Source organism: Ictalurus punctatus, chromosome 8 (genome assembly GCF_001660625.3).
Source record: "Ictalurus punctatus breed USDA103 chromosome 8, Coco_2.0, whole genome shotgun sequence".
Lineage (NCBI taxonomy): Eukaryota > Metazoa > Chordata > Actinopteri > Siluriformes > Ictaluridae > Ictalurus > Ictalurus punctatus.
The window spans coordinates 6,599,318-6,620,000 of NC_030423.2; the positions used below are offsets into that span (position 1 = coordinate 6,599,318).

The following is a 20,683-nucleotide window of genomic DNA, read 5'->3' on the forward strand; positions in this document are numbered from 1 at the left end:
TTCGATGCAGAAAAAGGAACCGTTTTGCTTTTCAAGTTCTCGGTCCCGGGAACACACGATCTTTTCCTTTCACGTAGAATATGAAGCACTCCGAGTCAGGCCTAGGTCAAAAGGTCAACAACGTAAAACCCCCGTTCTGATGCATTCCCGAGCACAAACACACCCCCACACACACACACACACACACACTCGAATGCATACGAACCTGTTTATAAAGTCGAGCACTTCGAAAGTTTTAACATCGGAAAAGGTTCGACCGAATTTCCAGAGTCAGTTCTTCACTACTTCGAAAGTTTGAACATCGGCAAAGTTCAACAGAATTTCCAGACCCCATGGATTTCTTGGCAGGTAAAAATTTGTATTTTATTCAATTAATAGTTAAATATAAATTGAAATACAATGTTTATGTAATTATCCAGTAGGCAATGATATTGATATAAACTTAGAACTAATCATTCTGAGTACAAAAATCATCATACTTATCTGGTCATTATGTAATCTGGTACGATACTTTATCTAAATTGTAAATATTCATTACATTTATATTACAGTGCAAGACCGAGTTAAGCTCATCTGTTTCTAGTGTATAGGTAATTAAAATTTGTCTCTTAGATCTATGTAGTGATCTAAAATGAGAATGTTAAGTTATTAAAAGTATGTTTTACTGTTTTATAGACAGCTTGGTGATTATTTCTGATGATGAGATTCCCGAAACAACCACTCAGGACCTTTTGAATCTGAGTTCCACACGTAAGTCAAAACATAAAATTGTGAATGTTTCATGCTGTAAAAGTCCTTCATACGTGAATATAACATTGTTTGTATCATATTCAGAATTTGAGGGAAACGTGTCTAACAGTGATTACGACGGAGATATTTCAGGTGAGTTGTAGTATATTTACCTTCTATTTACACAGCACAAAAAAAAATAATAAATAAATAAATAAAAGCTCTTTCACATGTTCTGTGACTTATAGATACGAGTGCTGCAATAGAAGACCAAGAGGAAATCATCTCGGAAACCGACATTCAACAAGACATCGAACTACAACAGATCTGCGCAGTGTGGCGTGAATTCTTCGAAGCAAAGACTGATTTATTGGAAAACTTTGGACAGATTGATTATACACTTGAATCTGGTCGAGGTACAGATTTTATCCCTTTACTGTACAGCACGCTTGAAAATGTGAATAGATGTCTCTCAGTGAGCATAAAGTTGATTAGAAAATTGTATGATAGATATGGCGCAGAAACGACTGAAATGCAGTTCGGATATGGAGATTAAAAAAAAGAGAACCGAAAAATCTCCATTATCGCATGATTTCTTTTATGACGGAAACCAGAGTTTTTCAAATGATTCGCACACACCCCTGAACCCATATTTAACTGAAGCGATCAACAGGCTGAACGAAAGTTTAATAACGTCACACCAAGTCGTTAGTGAGAGACCTAATCAGAATCCAAATCACGTCGTATCAAACACAACGGTAACGCCGAATGATATATTTTCTGAATTAAATCAATGTCTGTTAGAGTTACATAATAACCTAAATGAACACGGTCATTCAGTACAAATAAACCCTGATCTAATCGATGCAGTCAATCAGTTGAATGAAAATTTAAGATCGTCAGAACAGAACAATACTCAAAATGAAAACCCCAGACGAATTTCCAGTCAAACTGTATCAAGTACGCCGGTCGAGTCGCACGACATATTTTTCGAATTAAATCAATGTCTGTTAGAGTTACAAAATAACCTAATCGAACAAAGAGAATCTTTGCAGATAAATCCATGTTTAATAGACGTGGTGAATCAAATCAATGAAAATATGTCATTACCTCCCGTTCAGAATATCGTCTCGACTCCAGAAAACGCTCAGGAACCTAGTCCGTTATCTTCTCATGATACGTTACACGAACTTAATCAAAGTATTATGAGGATAAATGACAGTCTTGTTAACTTAATCGAAAACCCTGACAATATTGCACAAAATTCGGAAAACGATAATGAACGCAACCGCCCAATGGAAAACATACACTCACCTAATACCCAAGATTCTCAAATGGAAAACACACATTCGCCCGATACCCAAGATTCTCAAATGGAAAACTCGCCTGATATCCAAGTAGAGCAAGAGGGTGATGGATTAGATCCTAATATTAGAATAATTAATCGGGAAAGATTCAACAACACTGAGATTAGGAGAAGAGTGAATTTTTCTTCTATCGCGAACGTTGACAGCTTTGCAGATTTTTATAATTATGTTTTAGAGATTTTAAACAGCGCGATTGAAATCGCTAACAATTTAATTTCTGCCAAGGATGTAGTCACCGTTGAAATTAGAGGTGATACGGTCAATGTTTCATCACGCGTTCAAATAGACAATGGTGTCATCGATTTAGGTTCTTTTCTGACCATGCTCGAAAATGCAATTCAGAGTAAACGTGAAATTTTTACCGATAATACCCTTGAAATAGTCGTCCAAATCGTCCGACCACTTCGGGGTGGTGGAAATAGAAGGAAAATAGGCCATATATTCAAATCAGAAACCCTGCAGAAGAAAATGCAACATCTATACATTTTTCACAAGAGAGACAACATGTGCTTCGCCTTGTGTGTTAGCCAACTTTTGAATCGTGAAAAAAATGATTTTGAAACCGAACAAATCGCTAGAAAATTACAACACGATGTGGGATTATCCGTAAACAATGCGGTCAGCTTCGCTGACGTACCGAGATTTGAGAGACATTTGAATTGCAAAATCGTAATCGTATACTGTTCTGCTAGCAAAGCCGGATACTCTTTCTTTCAAACTAGCAAGACTCCCCACGAAAAAACCATTTACTTGTTTTTACATGACAACCACTATTATGGGGTTAAAAGTATCACCGGACTTTTAGGAACGAGTCATGTTTGTCATTTCTGCCATTCGGGGTTTGACGTTTTATGGAAACATAAATGTGCTTATAGCTGCAACGTTTGTCACGACCCCGATTGTTACAAACACCCTAAGAATGTTACTAAATGTCCAGAGTGTCAGAGACTGTGTAGCTCCCAATACTGTTTCGAGAGGCATAAAGCAAAGATTCAATCGCACAAAGGCGAATATTCTATGTGTGAAACGGGATTCTACTGCGGTAAATGTAAACGTGTGATAAGGGATAATCCTTCTAATCGTGAGAATCACGTATGTGCCCATTCGAAATGCATACTCTGTGGCCAAAAACTCGATGAGGATATCGAGCATAGATGTTTTATACAGAGGGCCAGGAAAGAAAGCGAAAATACGGATTATGTGTTTTACGATTTCGAAACTAGGCAGGAAACAGGAACACATGTAGCTAATTTCATATGCTGTATTGATTTTAAGGGAGAGGAGTGGGTGGCTGAAGGGGATGATTGCGTCAGTGCCTTCTTTAAAAAGTTTCGGTGTAATGCATACCACGGATACAAGTTTATAGCCCATAACGCTAGAGGGTTCGATTCATACCTTTTGTTAAACCATTTAGTGAAAGAAGGAATCACACCCGAAATCATAGCACAAGGCGGTAAAATTTTGTGTTTCATCGATACCGCGTTTCGTCAGTCCTACATTGATAGTCTATCGTTCTTACCCATGAAATTGAGTAGCATCCCAAAAGCCATGGGTTTTTCGGAAAGCAAGAAAGGCTATTTTCCCCATTTCTGGAACACCGTAGAACATCAGGATTACGTAGGGCCGTATCCTGACCCTAAGTTTTACGGTGTAGATGGCATGATGCCTAAGGATAGAAAAGAATTCTTTAAGTGGTACAGAACGGTTTCTGACAAAGTGTTTGATTTCAAGAAAGAGATGGCGGAATACTGTGTGAACGATGTAGAAATTTTGAGAAAGGGTTGTATAGCTTTCAGACAAGAAATTCTGGATAGTACAAAGGTCGATCCTTTTAAATGCATAACGATCGCGTCTGTGTGCATGAAAATCTTTAGAACCAACTTCCTGCGTAAAGACACTTTAGCTATTCCGCCTCTTGATAATTACATCACCACTCAGAAATCTTTCTCAACACCATCCATACAATGGCTCGAATATGTTTCAAAAACGCAAAACCTACCCATTCGCCACGCGTTGAACGAAGGTGAAGTCAGGTTCGGTACTTATTACGTAGATGGTTACTGTGAGGAAGGGGAAAACCGTAAGGTTTTTGAGTTTCTTGGGTGTTTTTATCACGGCTGTGAAAAGTGTTTTCCCTCAATGACCCCGCATCCTCTTACCAAATCAAACGCAACCTTCGAAGATATCCGTCAAAAATCGATGGAGAGAATTAAGAATTTGCAAGACACTCTCAATTTGCAAGTCACTCTGATGTGGGAACACGAGTGGAATGAAATGAAGAAAAACGACAATCTCGTGCAAAATTTTCTAAAAGACTTTGACTTTCCTGAGCGTTTAAACCCTCGAGATGCTCTTTACGGCGGTCGAACAAACGCATTAAACTTGCATTATGTAGCTCAACCCGGTGAGAGAATCGATTATTTCGACTTTACCTCGCTTTACCCATTCGTAAATAAGACAAAGACATACCCGATCGATCACCCTATCATCATTTATCGTGACTTTCAACCTCTGAAAAATTACTTCGGTATCATTAGAGCAAAGGTATTACCACCTAGGGGTCTGTGGGCACCTGTTCTACCATTTCGTGTAAAAAGCAAACTCCTCTTTCCTCTATGTAGAACGTGTGCCGAACATCAGTTAAAACATTGCGATCATACGGCTCAGGAGAGAGCTCTTATCGGAACATGGGCATCTATCGAAATTGAGAAAGCCGTCGAAAACGGTTACAAAATTCTAAAAGTGTTTGAAGTGTGGCACTTTCCTAAAAGGTCTGATAAGCTTTTTACAAGATATATTAAAATGTTCCTCAAGACCAAACAGGAAAGTTCAGGTTATCCGTCCTGGGTCGTTGATGAATCATCTAAACGTGAGTACATTCGCAAATATGAGGAGAACGAAGGAATTACGTCAAAGACCAGACAGATCGAACACGACCTTAATTCGAGATCCTGCCGAGTTTTTACAGTTCATGTTCTCCGATATTTATAATGTGAGTCAGTTCTCTTTTTTGAATGAGGAGGTGGCGATGGTACAGTGGCGTTACGCAGACGAGAGATTGATTAAACCGCTAAACGCTAATGTATTCATCGGCATTTTCACTACAGCGTACGCTAGGCTTGAGCTGTACAATTTGATGGATCGATTGGATCAGCGTTGTTTGTACACAGACACAGATAGCGTCATTTTTAAAAGTAAGGAAGGTGACTGGATGCCACCCTTAAGCGATTACTTGGGTGGTCTTACCAGCGAACTAGATGATGGCGATCAAATCGTGGAATTTGTAAGCGCAGGTCCTAAAACCTACGGTTACAAAACCATGAAAGGAAAAACAACCATGAAAGCTAAAGGCATTACTTTAAATTATATCAATTCTGAAATTGTCAATTTGAAATCACTAACAGAACTGGTGGACGAGCGAGTGAAAAATCCGGATCATACAGGTCATCTCGTAACCACGCATAACCAAATCGTGAGAGATAAAAAGGGGTTTCATTTGAGAAACAAATCACAGTTGAAAAGGTTCAGGGTTGTGTACGATAAGCGTGTTTTATTATCTGATTTTACAACTCTCCCTTACGGCTATTAAGACTATTCTTGTATATATGTGTATATAGTTTCTGTTGATGTGTTTTGTAAAGGAAAATATGAACGTGACTGCTTTTGACGCTAGGATGCAACTTCCCTTTTCATGTATCGTATGTGGACCGAGTAATAGTGGAAAATCTTTTTTTATCAAAATGCTGTTGGAAAACTGTAAAGAGGCAATGTCGGTTGTTCCGGAAAACATTGTCTGGTGTTATACGTGTTGGCAGCCTCTGTACGATGAATTATTGACCAGAATAAAAATAATTTTTCTTCAAGGAATCCCTGATTCTTTGTGTGATGACGAACTATTTCCTCCAAATAAAAAAAACTTGTTGGTAATCGATGACTTGATGGAAACCGCCAGTAAAAATGACAAAGTAGAAAAGGCTTTTACAAAATACACACACCACAGAAATCTGAGCGTCATCTACCTCGTTCAAAACTTGTTTTTTCAAGGAAAGACCAGTAGAACAATCAACCTGAACACCAACTACATGGTTCTTTTTAAAAACCCTAGAGATAAATTACAGATCAGCATACTGGCTCGTCAAATGTATCCGGGTAACAGCAAGTATTTTTTAGAATGCTTTCTCGATGCCGTCTCTAGACCTTACGGGTATTTATTTGTTGACCTGAAAGCACAAACGCCAGAAGAACTTCGTCTCCGTTCAGGGTTGTTTCCGAGGGAGAAACCGGTTGTGTATGTTCCGAAGAAGAAGAAAAAACTTTAAAGTATCGACAACAAATGTCTGAGCGATTGAAAAAAACCCTCCCGTTGCTGAATTCATTACACAGGTCTCCATCCCGAAGGAGAAAGGATATATTACGCGATGCGCCCACAGATCTCATCCTGAGCATATGTGAACTAGCTTTAAACGTGCTCAGGGGAAACATACCACTGACGACAAAACAGTATCGGGTTTTAAAAAAACAAAAAAAATGGATCAAACTATTTGCTGATAAAAGAGCATCCGTTGAAAGAAAAAGGAAAGTTATTAATCAATCCGGAGGATTTCTTCTGCCTTTGCTCAGTGTAGCCATTCCTTTTATAAGCAGCTTAATCGCGTCCCGCAACAATTAACATGGAGACTGCTGAGAAAATGTATTTAGTCCCTCAACATCAGATCGATAAACTTAGAAACATCACCGCGGAGAAGGAAACCATAAGAAAGACTGTTGAAAACAACTTGGACGATGCAATACGTGGTATTTTATCAAGGACTGATCTGAATGATTACGATAAGGCGAAACTCTACGCGTCTGTGCTGCAAAATTTTTTAAACTTGGTTAAAGTAGGAGAGCAGGAAACCGCCCAATTGACCCTGTCTCTACCTAAAATATCGGAAAGCAAAACGGAAGCAGCTGTGACCGAACACCCCAAAGACGAGATCGTGCAAGAGGTCCTCGCTAACATTTCTGCTAGAAACAAAAGAAACGCTTCGTACGTTATGGAAAAACTTTTAAAAGCCGGGGCTGCGTGGAACGATAGCGGTGAATTTATTTTTAAAGGAAACACTATCAAAGGATCTCACATGGTGGATTTGCTAAAAAATCTCACGGCCCCTCATCGAGTATCCGACGAACGGAGGCCTTTAGGTTGGAAAGAGTTCTTACAGACAGTAGCCAACCTAAATATACCCTTTTCAGCAATACCTAATGGCGGTGTTCGACGCAAAATATCTGACATAAAAAGATCTAAAGATATCTCTCATCTTGTTTCCCCACCTAAAAGCAAAGACTACGATTCTGAGCCAGTTTTCAAATCCCCCGTTTTTAACCGTACTGACTGGTTTGATTTTTGAAAAGGACGAGGGACAAAGCATGTTATGTTATGTTATGTTACCCTTTATTTCAATAAAATAACTATTGTTTAACATTTTTCTTGTGAAGCATCGTCATTTAACATTCCACTACATATGCAAATGAAACATATCTAGAGAGTTAACACATTGTACACATGTAATTGAATGCTTTTTATTTACTCTAGGGTACATTTTTTTAACGAATGACACAACAGTGTTATCATTTCTAATTAAATCTTTGCTATACATAGACATAATACGGTTAAATGAATAACCTTTAGCTTTGTGACACAGAAAAAACACACAGTGTTGCCCGCAGCAAACCGACGTAAAGTTTTGAACTTGTACAGGGTTATATTTTATTTTGCAACAGTTCTTTGTCAAAAAATAATGAATCGATCGAGGAAAGAGTTCGTAGTCTGGAGGGTTTCCGTACGAGTCAAAAAATTCTCCTGTGTTTTCGTCATTAAGGCATAACGCTAGCCAGTGCTCACCCGGCATGTGTCTCGGATGTGTGTTTACGATGAATAAAGCTGGAAACTTTCTCAGAGTATTTGTAGGTAGCTCGTCACAGGCCATCACGCCATGAAATATTTTATCTATTTCAGGACAACTTCTCATAACCTCCGTTAGTTCTCTGGTATCCATGAGTTACTGGTAATCGATGAGCACGTTTCTTCGATTGTTTATTTCTAGAATGCTGTCAAAACTGGCATACACTATTAGATTCACCGTGATCGGAAGTGGTTGACGAAATCTGAGTTCCAATCGCATATTGCCCGATTTTATTAATGACAAATGCTGCCCACAATCGTCATCGGGATTCATGTTGAAAGCGAATAAAGTATATCCGTTCAGGTACTCTTCTCTGTTTATCGACAGTGCCTGATCTTTCAGCTGCTTTCCTGATGCTAAAATTAGAGAATGGAATTCACGGACCACGTTACCGGACTGAAAAACAGGCTGAAACGGTTTTGCGGGATATTGCGTACCATCTACGTACAGCGCGATAAACTCTGCATCGTAATGTTTAAAATTAAAAGGGTTTTTATTGTACGACCCGCTGAAGGCGTCGTTGTCAACCATCCCAAAGATAATGGTTTTAGGTAAGGGACCGAGGAAGAGGTTCTCTTGTGAACAAATGCGGCTCCCTGCAGCTAGACTGAAGGTCTTCAAACAGACTCTTTCGATCGGATACTTGGCTGTGGCGGTGAGGAGTGCTTGTCCGTGACCGATTTTTACAGACGGTGAGACGATTACTTTCTTCACAAAAAGAGAAGCGTTGAGTATTTTCAGATTGAAATTTGCATTTCCTTCCTTCATCAAACAGAATTCAGCTTTGCTGCGAACCATTTTAATCCTCAAATCGATCCCGTTCAGTAAAAGTTTATCCTGAAAAAATATATCCGAGTGAATGTGTCCAATCAGGTCGAAGGTGTTGCTTTCAGCACTGAAACTGGCCCTTTTTTTGAGGCCTTCGTTTCGTCCGTCCGGGTCTGTGGCGTCCATATGCCCCGCTGTGTCTTTGTAGAATAGCCCGGTGCAAAATTGTGTTTCCAGTGTATCTTTTCCATAGTTGATAAGACTTTCAAAGGTGGCACGGTATGGGTATGTACTGCTAGATTGAGAAATAAGACGATCCCCGAGCATGACATCCACTTGTGAAAAAAGTGAGGCTACGGGGTAGTTAACGACCCCAACCTTTGCATCGTTAGCTATATTGGAACCGTCGGGGTTCACGATTTTACAGGTCAGATGTAAAAAAGTGTTGTTCAAGTCGAGGTAATCCTCCCCGTTTCCAGCCACGTAGAACTCCAGGGGCCCGTTGTCCGTAAGAGCGGAAAGTGGTGGTATTTCGACATAAGTGTACTTTTCGATACTCGTTTGGGTAAAAGGTAATGTGAAAATATCCAATTCTGTCTTGGTACACTCTGAGGATAGACTGTGTAAGAACGCCATGATGTTAGAAAATGTTCAGCCGATTTCTCTTGTGAGAGATGTAAGGGTGCCTGTTGCCTCTCTGCTCGGTCTTTTTCACACTGTTCTTGATTTTAGTAACCTTACGTCTTTTATTAGGAATCACATGTCGACGCCCTGGGAGCCTTTTAGATTTTTTACGCGCAGTCAACGCAAGCCCCGATCCGTCTTGATTCTGAGCTTGTGTCTTGCTCATAATGTTGTTGAATACGTCACTTACGAACCCTTTAGCAGCTGTTTTTAAATGAGGCTTTGCAATAGCAAAACCCCTTTTGAGGAACGGAACCGCCATTCTAAAAAGACCCTTGAACAGTCCTCCTAGCCCCGACCCATACATGGTGGGGGCGCCTTGAAACCCAGGAAAACCATTTCCAGCCTGGTGGACATAATAATCCACGTAGGTCTGCGGATGAACGTAGCCCCTATCCATCATTTTACACACGGAACGAATGTTTAGCGGGTCTAAAGTGTAGTTTAGCAATAAATTTCCCGTAACTAAAAGGTATAGGCTTGTTCTGATCCGTTTTGACTTCGATTACTATATCGGTAATGTGGTTCTTGGTGAGAGGTACGTAATGCAACTTATCATAAGTAATTGTGACGACTTTGTTGTTTTCACCCGTTATATGTACGCATCTCAGTAACGGAGCAAAACTGTCACCAACTCGTTGATACTCGATAACGTCTGTATATACATACATCGTATAAAAGCCTGCGTGAATATCAGAGGGGTTAGGCGCTTCTGGTTCTCGGGCCGTTATCGGAACACCGGGGTTCATACCGAGCATATATGCTAATTTTCCATTAGCTTTGAACGCAAAATGTTTTTGGGATACGATGCGTATTTTATTTTTCATAGGGTTATAGAATAGCTCTATTCCGAGCTCCATTTTCTTTAAGTTGTTGTTGATTTCACTAACCACTTCATCGATATTTTTATAATATCCTGGAGTGATATTAAAGTTACTGTTTAGTGTTCTCTTTCCATCCCTCTGAATAATATGACACATACTGTCTTCCTCCGTTAACGAGTACCAACTCTGGATATATTGAACCTCTGCGAGCGATACTTCCCATATTCCGTTCAAATCGATTGGTTTGGCGAATTTAGTAGTGTAATGCGAGATCTTATTATTAGGGTAAATATCCAAAGACGCGTTGCTTGGAAGGGTCACAAAGAAACCACACTCTTCCATGGTTTAATGAGTATAGTTTTCAGTTTTGTTCACGGTGATCCTTTTGTTATGTTAACTACGTCTTCGACCGGAACCCACGAATTAAATTTATCGGGCCAACCCACCCATTTCACCAGGCAGATTTTTTTCTGGTTTCGGGTCTTTTCAGACAAGATTTTCTCAATTTTAAACGTCTTGTCCTTACCGATAATGATCTTTTGTAGCTCGGGTTCATAAAATGTTCCGTCAATTTTTTCACCATCATAGTCTCGTAATTTATACACTGGGGGATCTCTCGGTATCCGTTCGGAGATTGTAAAATATTCATCCGTAAAGTTTTGCTCGTATCCTTTCTCAAACTGTCTTTTTAAACGAGAAATTCTAACGATATCACCAACTTTAAACTTGAAATTTAGTTTCTTTAATTTAGGTGTGAACAATCCGTAGAGGGTTTTAAATACTCTGAAGGAATTGGATTCGTTGACCTCGGCAGGTTTCATTTTGATGCTGGAATGGTAATTGTGATTGTACGCTTGAATCAAATCCTGAACTATGTCGATGTATTTTCTCGTGTTAAAAGCGGTAAAATATCTCCACATCCTGGTCTTTAGCGTTCTGTTGAACCTTTCACACACCGATGCTTTTTGCCCCGTACCCGTAGCAAAGTGAATAATGTCATGTTTTTTCATTAATGTTTGAAAATTTTTGTTAAAAAACTCCTTCCCTTGATCAGTTTGTAGTTTTCTGGGGACCCTACCTTAATTTAGAATGGAATCAAAAGCATTAGTTACTTCGATTCCGGTCTTGTTTCGTAACACACGTACCCAGGCATATTTGGATAAAATATCTATACACGTGATCATAAATTTCGCATTGTCGTTACTCTCTGACAAGTTGCTCATATCGACTAAATCAGCTTGCCATTGTTCATCGATGTTCTTCACAAAAACCTTGTTTCTTTTAAACTTTGTAGATACTGGTTTATGTAGACTGTATGCATCCTGCTCTGCTAACCAGTTTTTTATTTCAGTATCATTAGCTCTTTTACCTATTTTCTCAACAATAGCTCTTTGCAAACTCTCAACACCACCGTACGAACCAGGTTCTGACGGTGTATAATATATATTCTTCATCAATCGTTCAGTCATTTCGAGTGTCAAGGCGAGAATGATCAAACACCAGTGTAGAATAAGCATTTATCTCAGAACACGTGAGTAAGGTATTACATATTCAATCAAAGTAACATTTTCCATTCTAAACACACGCAGGTTTAGATACATGTTTAGTTTACATTCAATTGATTCAGCAATACATATAAAAAAAAAAAAACTTGTTACACACCTATGTGTTAAGGACACACGCTATTTACGAATGTCTTCAGCATTTTTGTTTTAATCGGCTTCAGCCTTTTCTCGCAGTTAGAATAGACGTGGCTTGTTTTGAGGTTTCCCATGTATGCGATGGTTCAGCAGGTTCCAGAGATGAGTGAAAGTTCCAGTAATCTACGACGTCTTCGCACACTTGCTCGTTGAAAACGTCTTTGGTTTTCTCCTTGACCTCGTTCAGCACGGTTTTGATGTGAGGCTCGTCTCGCCATTCACACACGGTGGCTTCAGCGATGCCTTGAATTTTTTCCAGGGAAGGAGTGTGTTTGATTCCACACAGTTTCAGACCTCTTGCCAATGTGTATTTGAACCATGGTTTAAACAGTTTTTTCAGCAATCGGTAGGTGTTTAGGTGTAGATAGTACTCTTCAGGATCGAACAAACACGCATGTTGGAGTTGACTCGGGTGATCGATCGCGCAGCCGTGACAGTTGTCCTTCAGATCTTGTTGGATAACTCTGTCCAGCAGTTCCCCCGTAACAGCACGTATGATGGTTAGAACAGTGTTGGTTATACACCCGTCGGCTTCATCGTTCGTTGTCAGATAGGTCAGATTTCTTTTTCCTAGGCTTTCACCGTCTTCAAAACCCGAACTGGTCACATCATCATCATCATCAGCAGCAGCAGCAGCAGCATACAGGGTTGCATCAGAGGTGTAGAAAACGGGGTTGATTTCACAAGACATATTGCTGGTTGACGTTCAGAATACTTTGGCTCGATATGTAATCAGACTCATTTATATAGCGTGTGGGAGGAGTCTTGGGGAGGTGGAGTTTCTGATCAAGAATAGTATATTGACGATCTCAGAATAAGACTTCTTCTAGCCTTTTTTTTATTTGCATCATTTCTTTGTCTCTTCCAGTTTTTTGGAATAATTCATCGATTTGCCGGAAGTAGCGTTGCAGATCGTGCCAGCTGGTTCGGTCATACCTCACTTCACAATTCTCTTTGTTATCAGGGGCGTTGTCACCGGTTAATACAGCAGCACAGTGCAGTGAAACTTGGTTCTTGGAGAAATTTGTTGCTCTGATACAGTATTTGCATTGAAGAGACGTACTGTTCCATTTACGTCTGTACGCATCCGGGGAAAAGAAATCCATTCTAACAATGTAGTCAAAATCCTTGCACCATTTTCTGAACTTTTTCCAGTCACCTTTGTTAAAAGTTACGTTCTCTGTAGCACGGCTCCAGTGGATGTGTCCCGGGACCGAGAACTTGAAAAGCAAAACGGTTCCTTTTTCTGCATCGAAAAAAAACCCGGCTGTACATCCGTTTGACATTACCCAATATTGAATCTTTTCATGTTCTAACATTTTTTCTATTCTTCCCAAAAAAGGGTGAGCTTTTTTCGGCGCGTTAGGACAAACATCAGCCATGTTGTAAGATCGCACACGTTGTTCTAAGTACAGAGTATTATAAAGCCTAGAGGGATGCTCGACTTTTATAAGCAGGTTCGTATGCATGCGTTTGTCTGTACATGCACGTGTGTGTTTGTGTGTGTGTGTGTGTGTGTGTGTGTGTGTGTGTGTGGGTGTGTGTGTGTGATATTTTTGTTTGGATGTGGGATACACATGGCCGTACCAGGTATGGTCACGATTTGGATGTGAACCAGATTTAACAAAACTATATATATTCTTATGACCTACCACAGAGAGCTTCATATTCTATGTGAAGAGGAAAAACATGAGTATGCAACTTTTGTCTGTGTGGGGTGGGGGTGGGGGGGGGGGGGGACGACACATGGTCGATGACCTACCACAGAGTGTGAGAAAAACATGAGTATGCAACTTGTATCTGTGTGTGGGGTGGAGTGGGGGTGGGGTGGGGGGAACAAATGGTCGTACCAGGTATGGTCACGATTTGGATGTGAACCAGATTTAACAAAACTATATATATTCTTATGTCCTACCACAGAGAGTTTCATATTCTATGTGAAAAGATGTACCAGGTGTGCGCAACGTGTGGGGCGGAAAAACACACATGGCAGCACCATATATGGTCACGAATGGATGTGATCCAGATTTAACATAACTATTCATATTTTTATGATCATGACCTTTGATCTAGATATAGAGAGTTAGAATGTGTATCTTTTTGACCTTTGACCTATACCTGTCAAAACTACGGTTACAATCTATACCAACTATTTCTCTCTTACGAAACATTCATGTGGATTTGGATAAAACAGTTCATAACTTTGATGCTGTACCTGATGGGTGCCGTTTAGCTCTTCACTAAGGTACGTCATTGATTTGATACTCGTTTACTTAAAATTTCTGCAAATATTTTGCTGAGGCAGGTACAAAACACTCTTAATTTTTTTCATTAACCTTTGTAATCTGTACAAAAACGAAAAGAACCGTCAGATTTTGGCACCAAAAGACACGGGGAGCACCATGGACTCACACTCGGAACAACTAATCCATTTTTCAATAAATACTCAGTTTCCTGTTTCATAATTGCCAGTTTAGTAGGATTTACCCTATATGGGTGTTGTCTAATTGGCACGTGATCACCTATGTCAATGTCATGTTCAATAATGGTGGTACGGGAGGGAACATCTGAAAATAGATTAGAAAACCTGCTTATTAATGTTTTAATGTCTTGCTGAAATGATAGAGACAACCCTTCCAACTTCTCTGGCAACTGCTTTACAGCTTCAGAATTGGCTAAGTGCAGACAAAACACACAGTTTCTTCCGAGATATAGATCATCAACCTCTGGAAAATATTCAGAAGGAGATTTTTGACCTTCCACAGGAAGTGTAACAACTGCCATCACAGCAGGAACAGGTTTGGACTCAGACAGTGAAGGACACGCATGATACTTTTTTAACAGATTGATGTGACACATGCGGGTTTTATGTCTACGACCAGGCGTACTGAGAACGTAGTTAGTAGGACTCAATTTTTGTTTAACCTCATACAGTCCAGCAAACCAGGTAGAGAAAGAGGATCCTGGCACAGGCAATAATGCAAATACTAGGTCACCAACACAGAAGGATCGAGAGACCGCCTTACGGTCATACCTCTCCTTCATAGACTTTTGGGCAGAATGCAATGCGAGACCTGCCGTTTCTTTTGCTAACCCCAACTGCTCACGAACTTGAACCTCTTTCAAAATAGTCTTTCCCGAAGGGGGAGAAGACTTTCCCAACCACTGTTCTTGTGGGGCCTTTAAGGGGCCTCTCACAGTATGACCAAACACCGTATCCAATGGGCTAAAGCCAAGAGATTCTTGCACAGCATCATGTACAGCTAATAATAGAAGGGGCACCACCTCATCCCAATCCTTCTCCATTTCCACACAGAATGTGCGCAGCATAGTTTTAAAAGTTTGGTGAAAGCGCTCCAAGGCACCTTGCAACTCAGGATGATAAGCACTGGAAACTTAGTGAGAAATTCGCAACTCACGCATTACTTGTGAAAATAATCGTGACGTGAAGTTGGTCCCACGATCAGTCTGTATGCACTTGGGGAGCCCAAATGTAGTGCAAAATTTAATGAGGGTTTTGACCACTACTTTCGAGTTAAGTGTGCGTAGGGGAATGGCTTCAGGGAACCGGGTGGCAGCACACATAATAGTCAACAAGTAACAGTTACTGGAGCCAGCTTTTGGCAATGGTCCAGAAACACAGAGGAGTGCTGGTCACCAGGCTGACGGTTAGCATGCACAGGTTCTGAAACTACTTCAGGTAAGGAAAAGACTTTATTACTACCTATATCATTCCCTAAATTGACCGAAACTCCACTGACTGGCAAAGCTGGGCGAACAGCCACCTTCATTAGACCTGAGAAACCCTTGGTTTCCAAATATACCGTGTGCAGGGGCGCATGAATCACAACCAGTTTAATGCCTTGGATTAACATGTCCCTGCCTGCTTATGAAGCTTCAGAGAAGGGTAACACCTTTTCTAGCACAAACAACTGAGCAGCCCCAGTGTATCTCAGCACACGTACAGCCTTCTTTACCTCGTAAGGACACATATCCTGAATATAGGAAAGGTTCAAATTCTTTCTCAATTTGACAAGGACCTTCAGAAACGTTCTGTGAAGAAGATAAAGAATTTATCCCAGACGAGCCCCCAAATCTGTTATGGCCCAGTCTAGGTTAGGCCGCACAGAGTAACCAACTCGGGATTCAGTGGAATTTGGCCTTTAAAAATGAGGGAGCCAGGAATAACAACACAACAAGGTTGTTAAAAAAAGTTGTGGTATATTGTAAAACACAGAATTATATACATACAACTCTACAAAGAACCAAACCAGGCATAACTTCAGGGTGGGCCAAAGCCAAAATAATAAACAAAAGGATTGTTAGGTAGCTAGCTTACCTAAAAAGAAAATAACAAAGAAAATACAAATACTTCCCTAACTCCCTAAGCCAAAAACAGAGACAAAAGTACCCTCTCCCAAAAAAAAAAAAAAAAATGGCAGCCACTGGACAATAGAATCCTTTTGTTTATTATTTTGGCTTTGGCCCACCCTGAAGTTATGCCTGGTTCGGTTCTTTGTAGAGCTGTATGTATATTCAGGAAACACAGCGGAGTGCTGGTTACCAGGCTGAAAATTAGCACTCACAGGTTCTGAAACTATTTCAGGTAAGGAAAAGGCTTTATTACCAGCTATATCATTCCCTATAACGACCGAAACTCCACTGACTGGCAAAGTTGGGCGAACAGTCACCTTCACCAGACCCAAGAAACCCTCGTTTTCACCTATTCCAGCACAAACGATTGAGCAGCCCCAGTGTCTCAAAGCACACGTACAGTCTTCTTTACCTTGTTAGGACCCAAGGACACATATCCTGAATATACGAAAGGTTCAAATTCTGGCTCAATTTGGCAAGGACCTTCAGAAACGTTCTGTGAATCCGCAGCTGCATTAACCTTTTTAACCTCCGTTTGTTGCCTCGCTTGCTTTCGCTTTAATACTGGGCAATTTGCAATGATGTGGCCTGCCTCATTACAATAAAAACATTCATAAGACACAGCTGAGGGTTTAGAAAAGGTACAGGTTTTACTCGCAGGCTTCGACGAACATGCTGACACATCTTTCTGAGACGAAGGAGGACTGAACACAACTTTATGGGTCAAAACAAACTCCTCTGCGAAAATAGCACCTTTGGACAGCCTATCAATCCTCTGTTCATTCAAATGTACCACCAGTGATTCTGGCAAACATGACTTAAATTCCTCCAACAATATCAGTTCCCTAACTCAAAATTCCTTACAGCACTGAAGTGCTGAACACCATTTATCACATAGCATGGCTTTCTCACGGGCGAATTCCACATAGGTTTGGTGCACGGATTTAACTGTGTTTCTAAAATTTTGCCGGTAAGCTTCTGGCACCCGCTCATATGCTCGGAGAACAGCACCCTTAACAGTATTGTACTCCAAACTCTGTTCTAAGGTAAGTGCGGGACATGCTTCTTGTGCTTTACCAGATAACTTACACCGCAGTAACAACTTCCGCAAACCTTTTGGCCAACTTAATGTCATGGCTATTCTCTCAAACAGCAAAATAAGCATCTACAGAAATCTTCAGCAGCAGAATCGTGATTGCCAAAGCCATGTTAGCATACACTTTATGTTTCAGATTTTTTATTTATTTACTAGGGCTGACAAAATTACAGTACGTTCACTACAGTGCTGTCACTGACAGTGAAGCAAGCCTAAGAAAATCCAAAGAAACCTCTTTGGGTTTAGGTGTGACATTAGATGTGGCCAAATAATTTATTTGGTAAATTATTAAAAAGAAAGAATGCCCTGCTGAGTTCAGGAACACCAAAAGGCCGTGGTAGAGCAAAACCCCTTCACAACAGTTGGTTATATCAAGAACACCCTTCAGAAGGTAGACATGTCTGTCTCAAAGTCAAGAGAAGACTTCACCAGAGTAAATATAGAAGGTTTATCCCAAGATGTAAACCATTGTTAATTCTCAATAACAAGATAACAATATTATAGATTGCCAAAAAAAAAAGCTTGAGCAGTTCTGGAACAACATCCAAAGGACTGATTAGACAAAGGGCAGCTTGCACCAGAAGGATGAGAAGTGAAGTGTGTGTGTGTGTGTGTGGAGAAGGAAAGGAACTGCTCATGATCAGAAGCATACTACCTCATCTTATGGTGTGGGCATGTATGGCTGGTTCCCTTGTATTTATTGATGCTGTAACTGCTGAGATCAGCAGTTCTAGAATAGATCAGCAGTTTCTGAAACCAGCCTGTCTGGTACCAACAACCATGGTCAAAGTCACTGAGATCACATCTTTCCCTGTTTTATTGCATGGTGTGAATGTTAACTGAAGCTGTTGAGCTGTATCTGCAAAATTATATGCATTGTGCTCCTGCCATATGATTGGCTGAGTGGATAATTGTATAAATAAATAGTTGTTCATATTAAGGTGGTTGATGATTGTAGTTGACAACTACTTTCGATGCTATAACTACTAGATATGTCACGAGAACCGATACTTCGGTACCAAGTTGGTACCACCATTCTTAAAACGTGACGGTACTTATTTTTCTGCAGTGGTTTACGTACTGTTGGTAATGAAGGTACCGAGGTTACAATTCTTCTGGAACTGATGGGGACAGCAAATATGCGTACGTGTTTTAGTCGGTCCACAAGTGGTAAAGAAGAAGAAGAAGAAGAAGAATGCCTACAAGCACACAGGAAAAACTACAGAAGATGGCGAAGTTTAGCTTCACCCCGACTCGTTGAGAGGAAATGTGGTATGGAATATCGAAATACTTCACATTCGAGGCAGATGATAACAAACATATAATTGATGCTCTGAAGCTGGTGTGTACCCAATGCTATCGTTCATTTCAAACAAAGCGAGGAAACACCTGGAATTTGGCGAAGCACCTGAAAGACGTACCCTATATTATATTTGTTTGAGGCAGCTGGCATTGTGGGCATGAAACCAGCATAAGCTCCATGTAATGTTTGCGATAGCCAGTTATTTGTTAACGACGCTAACGCATTGCAGTATTATAAACTACCACCTAATGGGCCACCATGCAACAGCATTCAGCCCATGTCCTGTCAGCTAAATGTAGCCTAATGTGAATGATTATTCAAATGTTCATGCTTTTAATAAATCTTTTTGGCCTGCTACCATATCAGTGAATTTAAACTAATGCTTGCATTCAGAGTATAAGGTGCGAGCGCAGAGTGCACCTTAGGACTTAGGCCTCCACTGTTTTATTCGTCATTGTCAGACAGTGTTTGATACGTAAAATCTCTTTCTCTCTCTCTCTCTCTTTTTGTCAGTATCAGCCAGAGGAGGATGTCCTCCAGGAGAGTTTTTAATTGAATTTTATTTTATTTTATTTTTATACCACACCGTGGTATTGACTTTGGTATCGGGTATCCTGTACTTTTGGTGGTATCGGTACCGACTACTAGATTTTTGGTATCGTGACATCCCTAATAACTATTAAACTTTACTCTTCATAACTACTGTAACGAAATGGAGAGTAACTGTTAAACTTGTCTAACAAGCCAGCTAAGTTAAACATTCACTGGAGACCATCTACAAACTATCATGCACTTACAAAGCAGATTGGGTTCCATCCATAGAACATATATAGGTTACATGCAGTGTATGATTCCATCTGAGTGTCATCTGGAAATACTCACATTGTGTTGTGGTTAAGCTTTTCTGAAGTTCTCTGTATTCTCTGAATTTGCACTGCATTTACAAATATTTTGGGGGTTTCACTGTGCTTTCTCATCCACCATGTTTTTTTTATTATTATTATTTACCCAGAGTAATGTCTTTTTGCCAATGATATTTAGCTTCATTTGAAATTTTTACATCTTCATCTTGGGTCAAATGACAATACTTTTAATTGCCTCTTGTTGTCTAATTTTAGAACATATGTGAAAATTTGATGATGTTTTAGGTTATATTTATTCAGAAATTTAGAAAATTCTAAAGGGTTCACAAACTTCAAAGCTCCACTGTAGGATTAGTTGAGAGGTGTGCACACTTGTGCAACCAGATTATTTTAAGTTTTTTCTTTGTTCCCCCTAAAACATTTCAGTTTGTTTTTCACTTAAATTTTGTTGGTTGCTAAATCATATTAAAGGTCGGAAAAGATCTGACATGATTTATCTTGGTTTCATTTCTATTATATCACATAAACCATCAATTTTAACAGAGGGGTGTATACTTTATATCCACTAGAAGTGTTGCACTGCAACGCTCTGCCGCGACTGTCATGCTTGATCCTGCTCAGCTCAGTAGTTTCTGAAGGAATAATAATCTGTGACATTTCTCTTTTTCCTTTAGGACATGACTTCAGCTGTCATCACACCATGTAATCACTTCTTCCATGCCGGATGTTTGAAGAAATGGCTGTATGTGCAGGAGGCCTGCCCTCTGTGCCACAGCCAGCTAAAGAGTTCAGCACAGCGGGAGGCAGGTATGGATGTGCCTCCACAACCTGATGCCACCATCCAGGAGGCTCAGCTAGAGGCACCCTTGCCTGCCTCGACCTTGGATGAGGTGGAAAGTGGTGAAGAAGGGGAAGTGAAGGCCAACACTCCTGCTGAGACTGATCTTCCTCTGTCCTCTTCCACATGCTAATGGCTGCTCTTGCCAGGTTCTCAGACCAGAAATGAGCCACACCCCTCTGATGTCATACA

General features: G+C 40.3%; 2 protein-coding genes across 2 annotated transcripts in view; both read left to right on the forward strand.

Annotated features, from left to right (window-relative positions):
- rnf145a (ring finger protein 145a) overlaps positions 1-20,683 on the forward strand; it is a 71,091-nt gene that overhangs the window by 49,996 nt on the left and 412 nt on the right. Inside the window, exon 11 of the mRNA XM_053682243.1 lies at positions 20,328-20,683. This exon is cut by the window's right edge and continues 412 nt beyond it. Coding sequence (XP_053538218.1) covers positions 20,328-20,624 — 297 coding nt within the window. The 3' untranslated portion in view covers positions 20,625-20,683. The remainder of the gene's footprint in view (positions 1-20,327) is intronic.
- LOC128633471 (uncharacterized) lies at positions 14-5,959 on the forward strand. The gene is made up of 4 exons (XM_053682241.1): positions 14-590; positions 676-750; positions 835-882; positions 978-5,959. The coding sequence occupies exon 4, from the start codon at positions 1,233-1,235 to the stop codon at positions 5,085-5,087; it is 3,855 nt and encodes a 1,284-aa protein (XP_053538216.1). The 5' UTR covers positions 14-590; positions 676-750; positions 835-882; positions 978-1,232; the 3' UTR covers positions 5,088-5,959.

Excerpts from the sequence above, each read along its gene's own strand:
- LOC128633471 (XM_053682241.1), top strand. The coding sequence starts at position 1,233 with ATGATAGATATGGCGCAGAAACGACTGAAATGCAGTTCGGATATGGAG.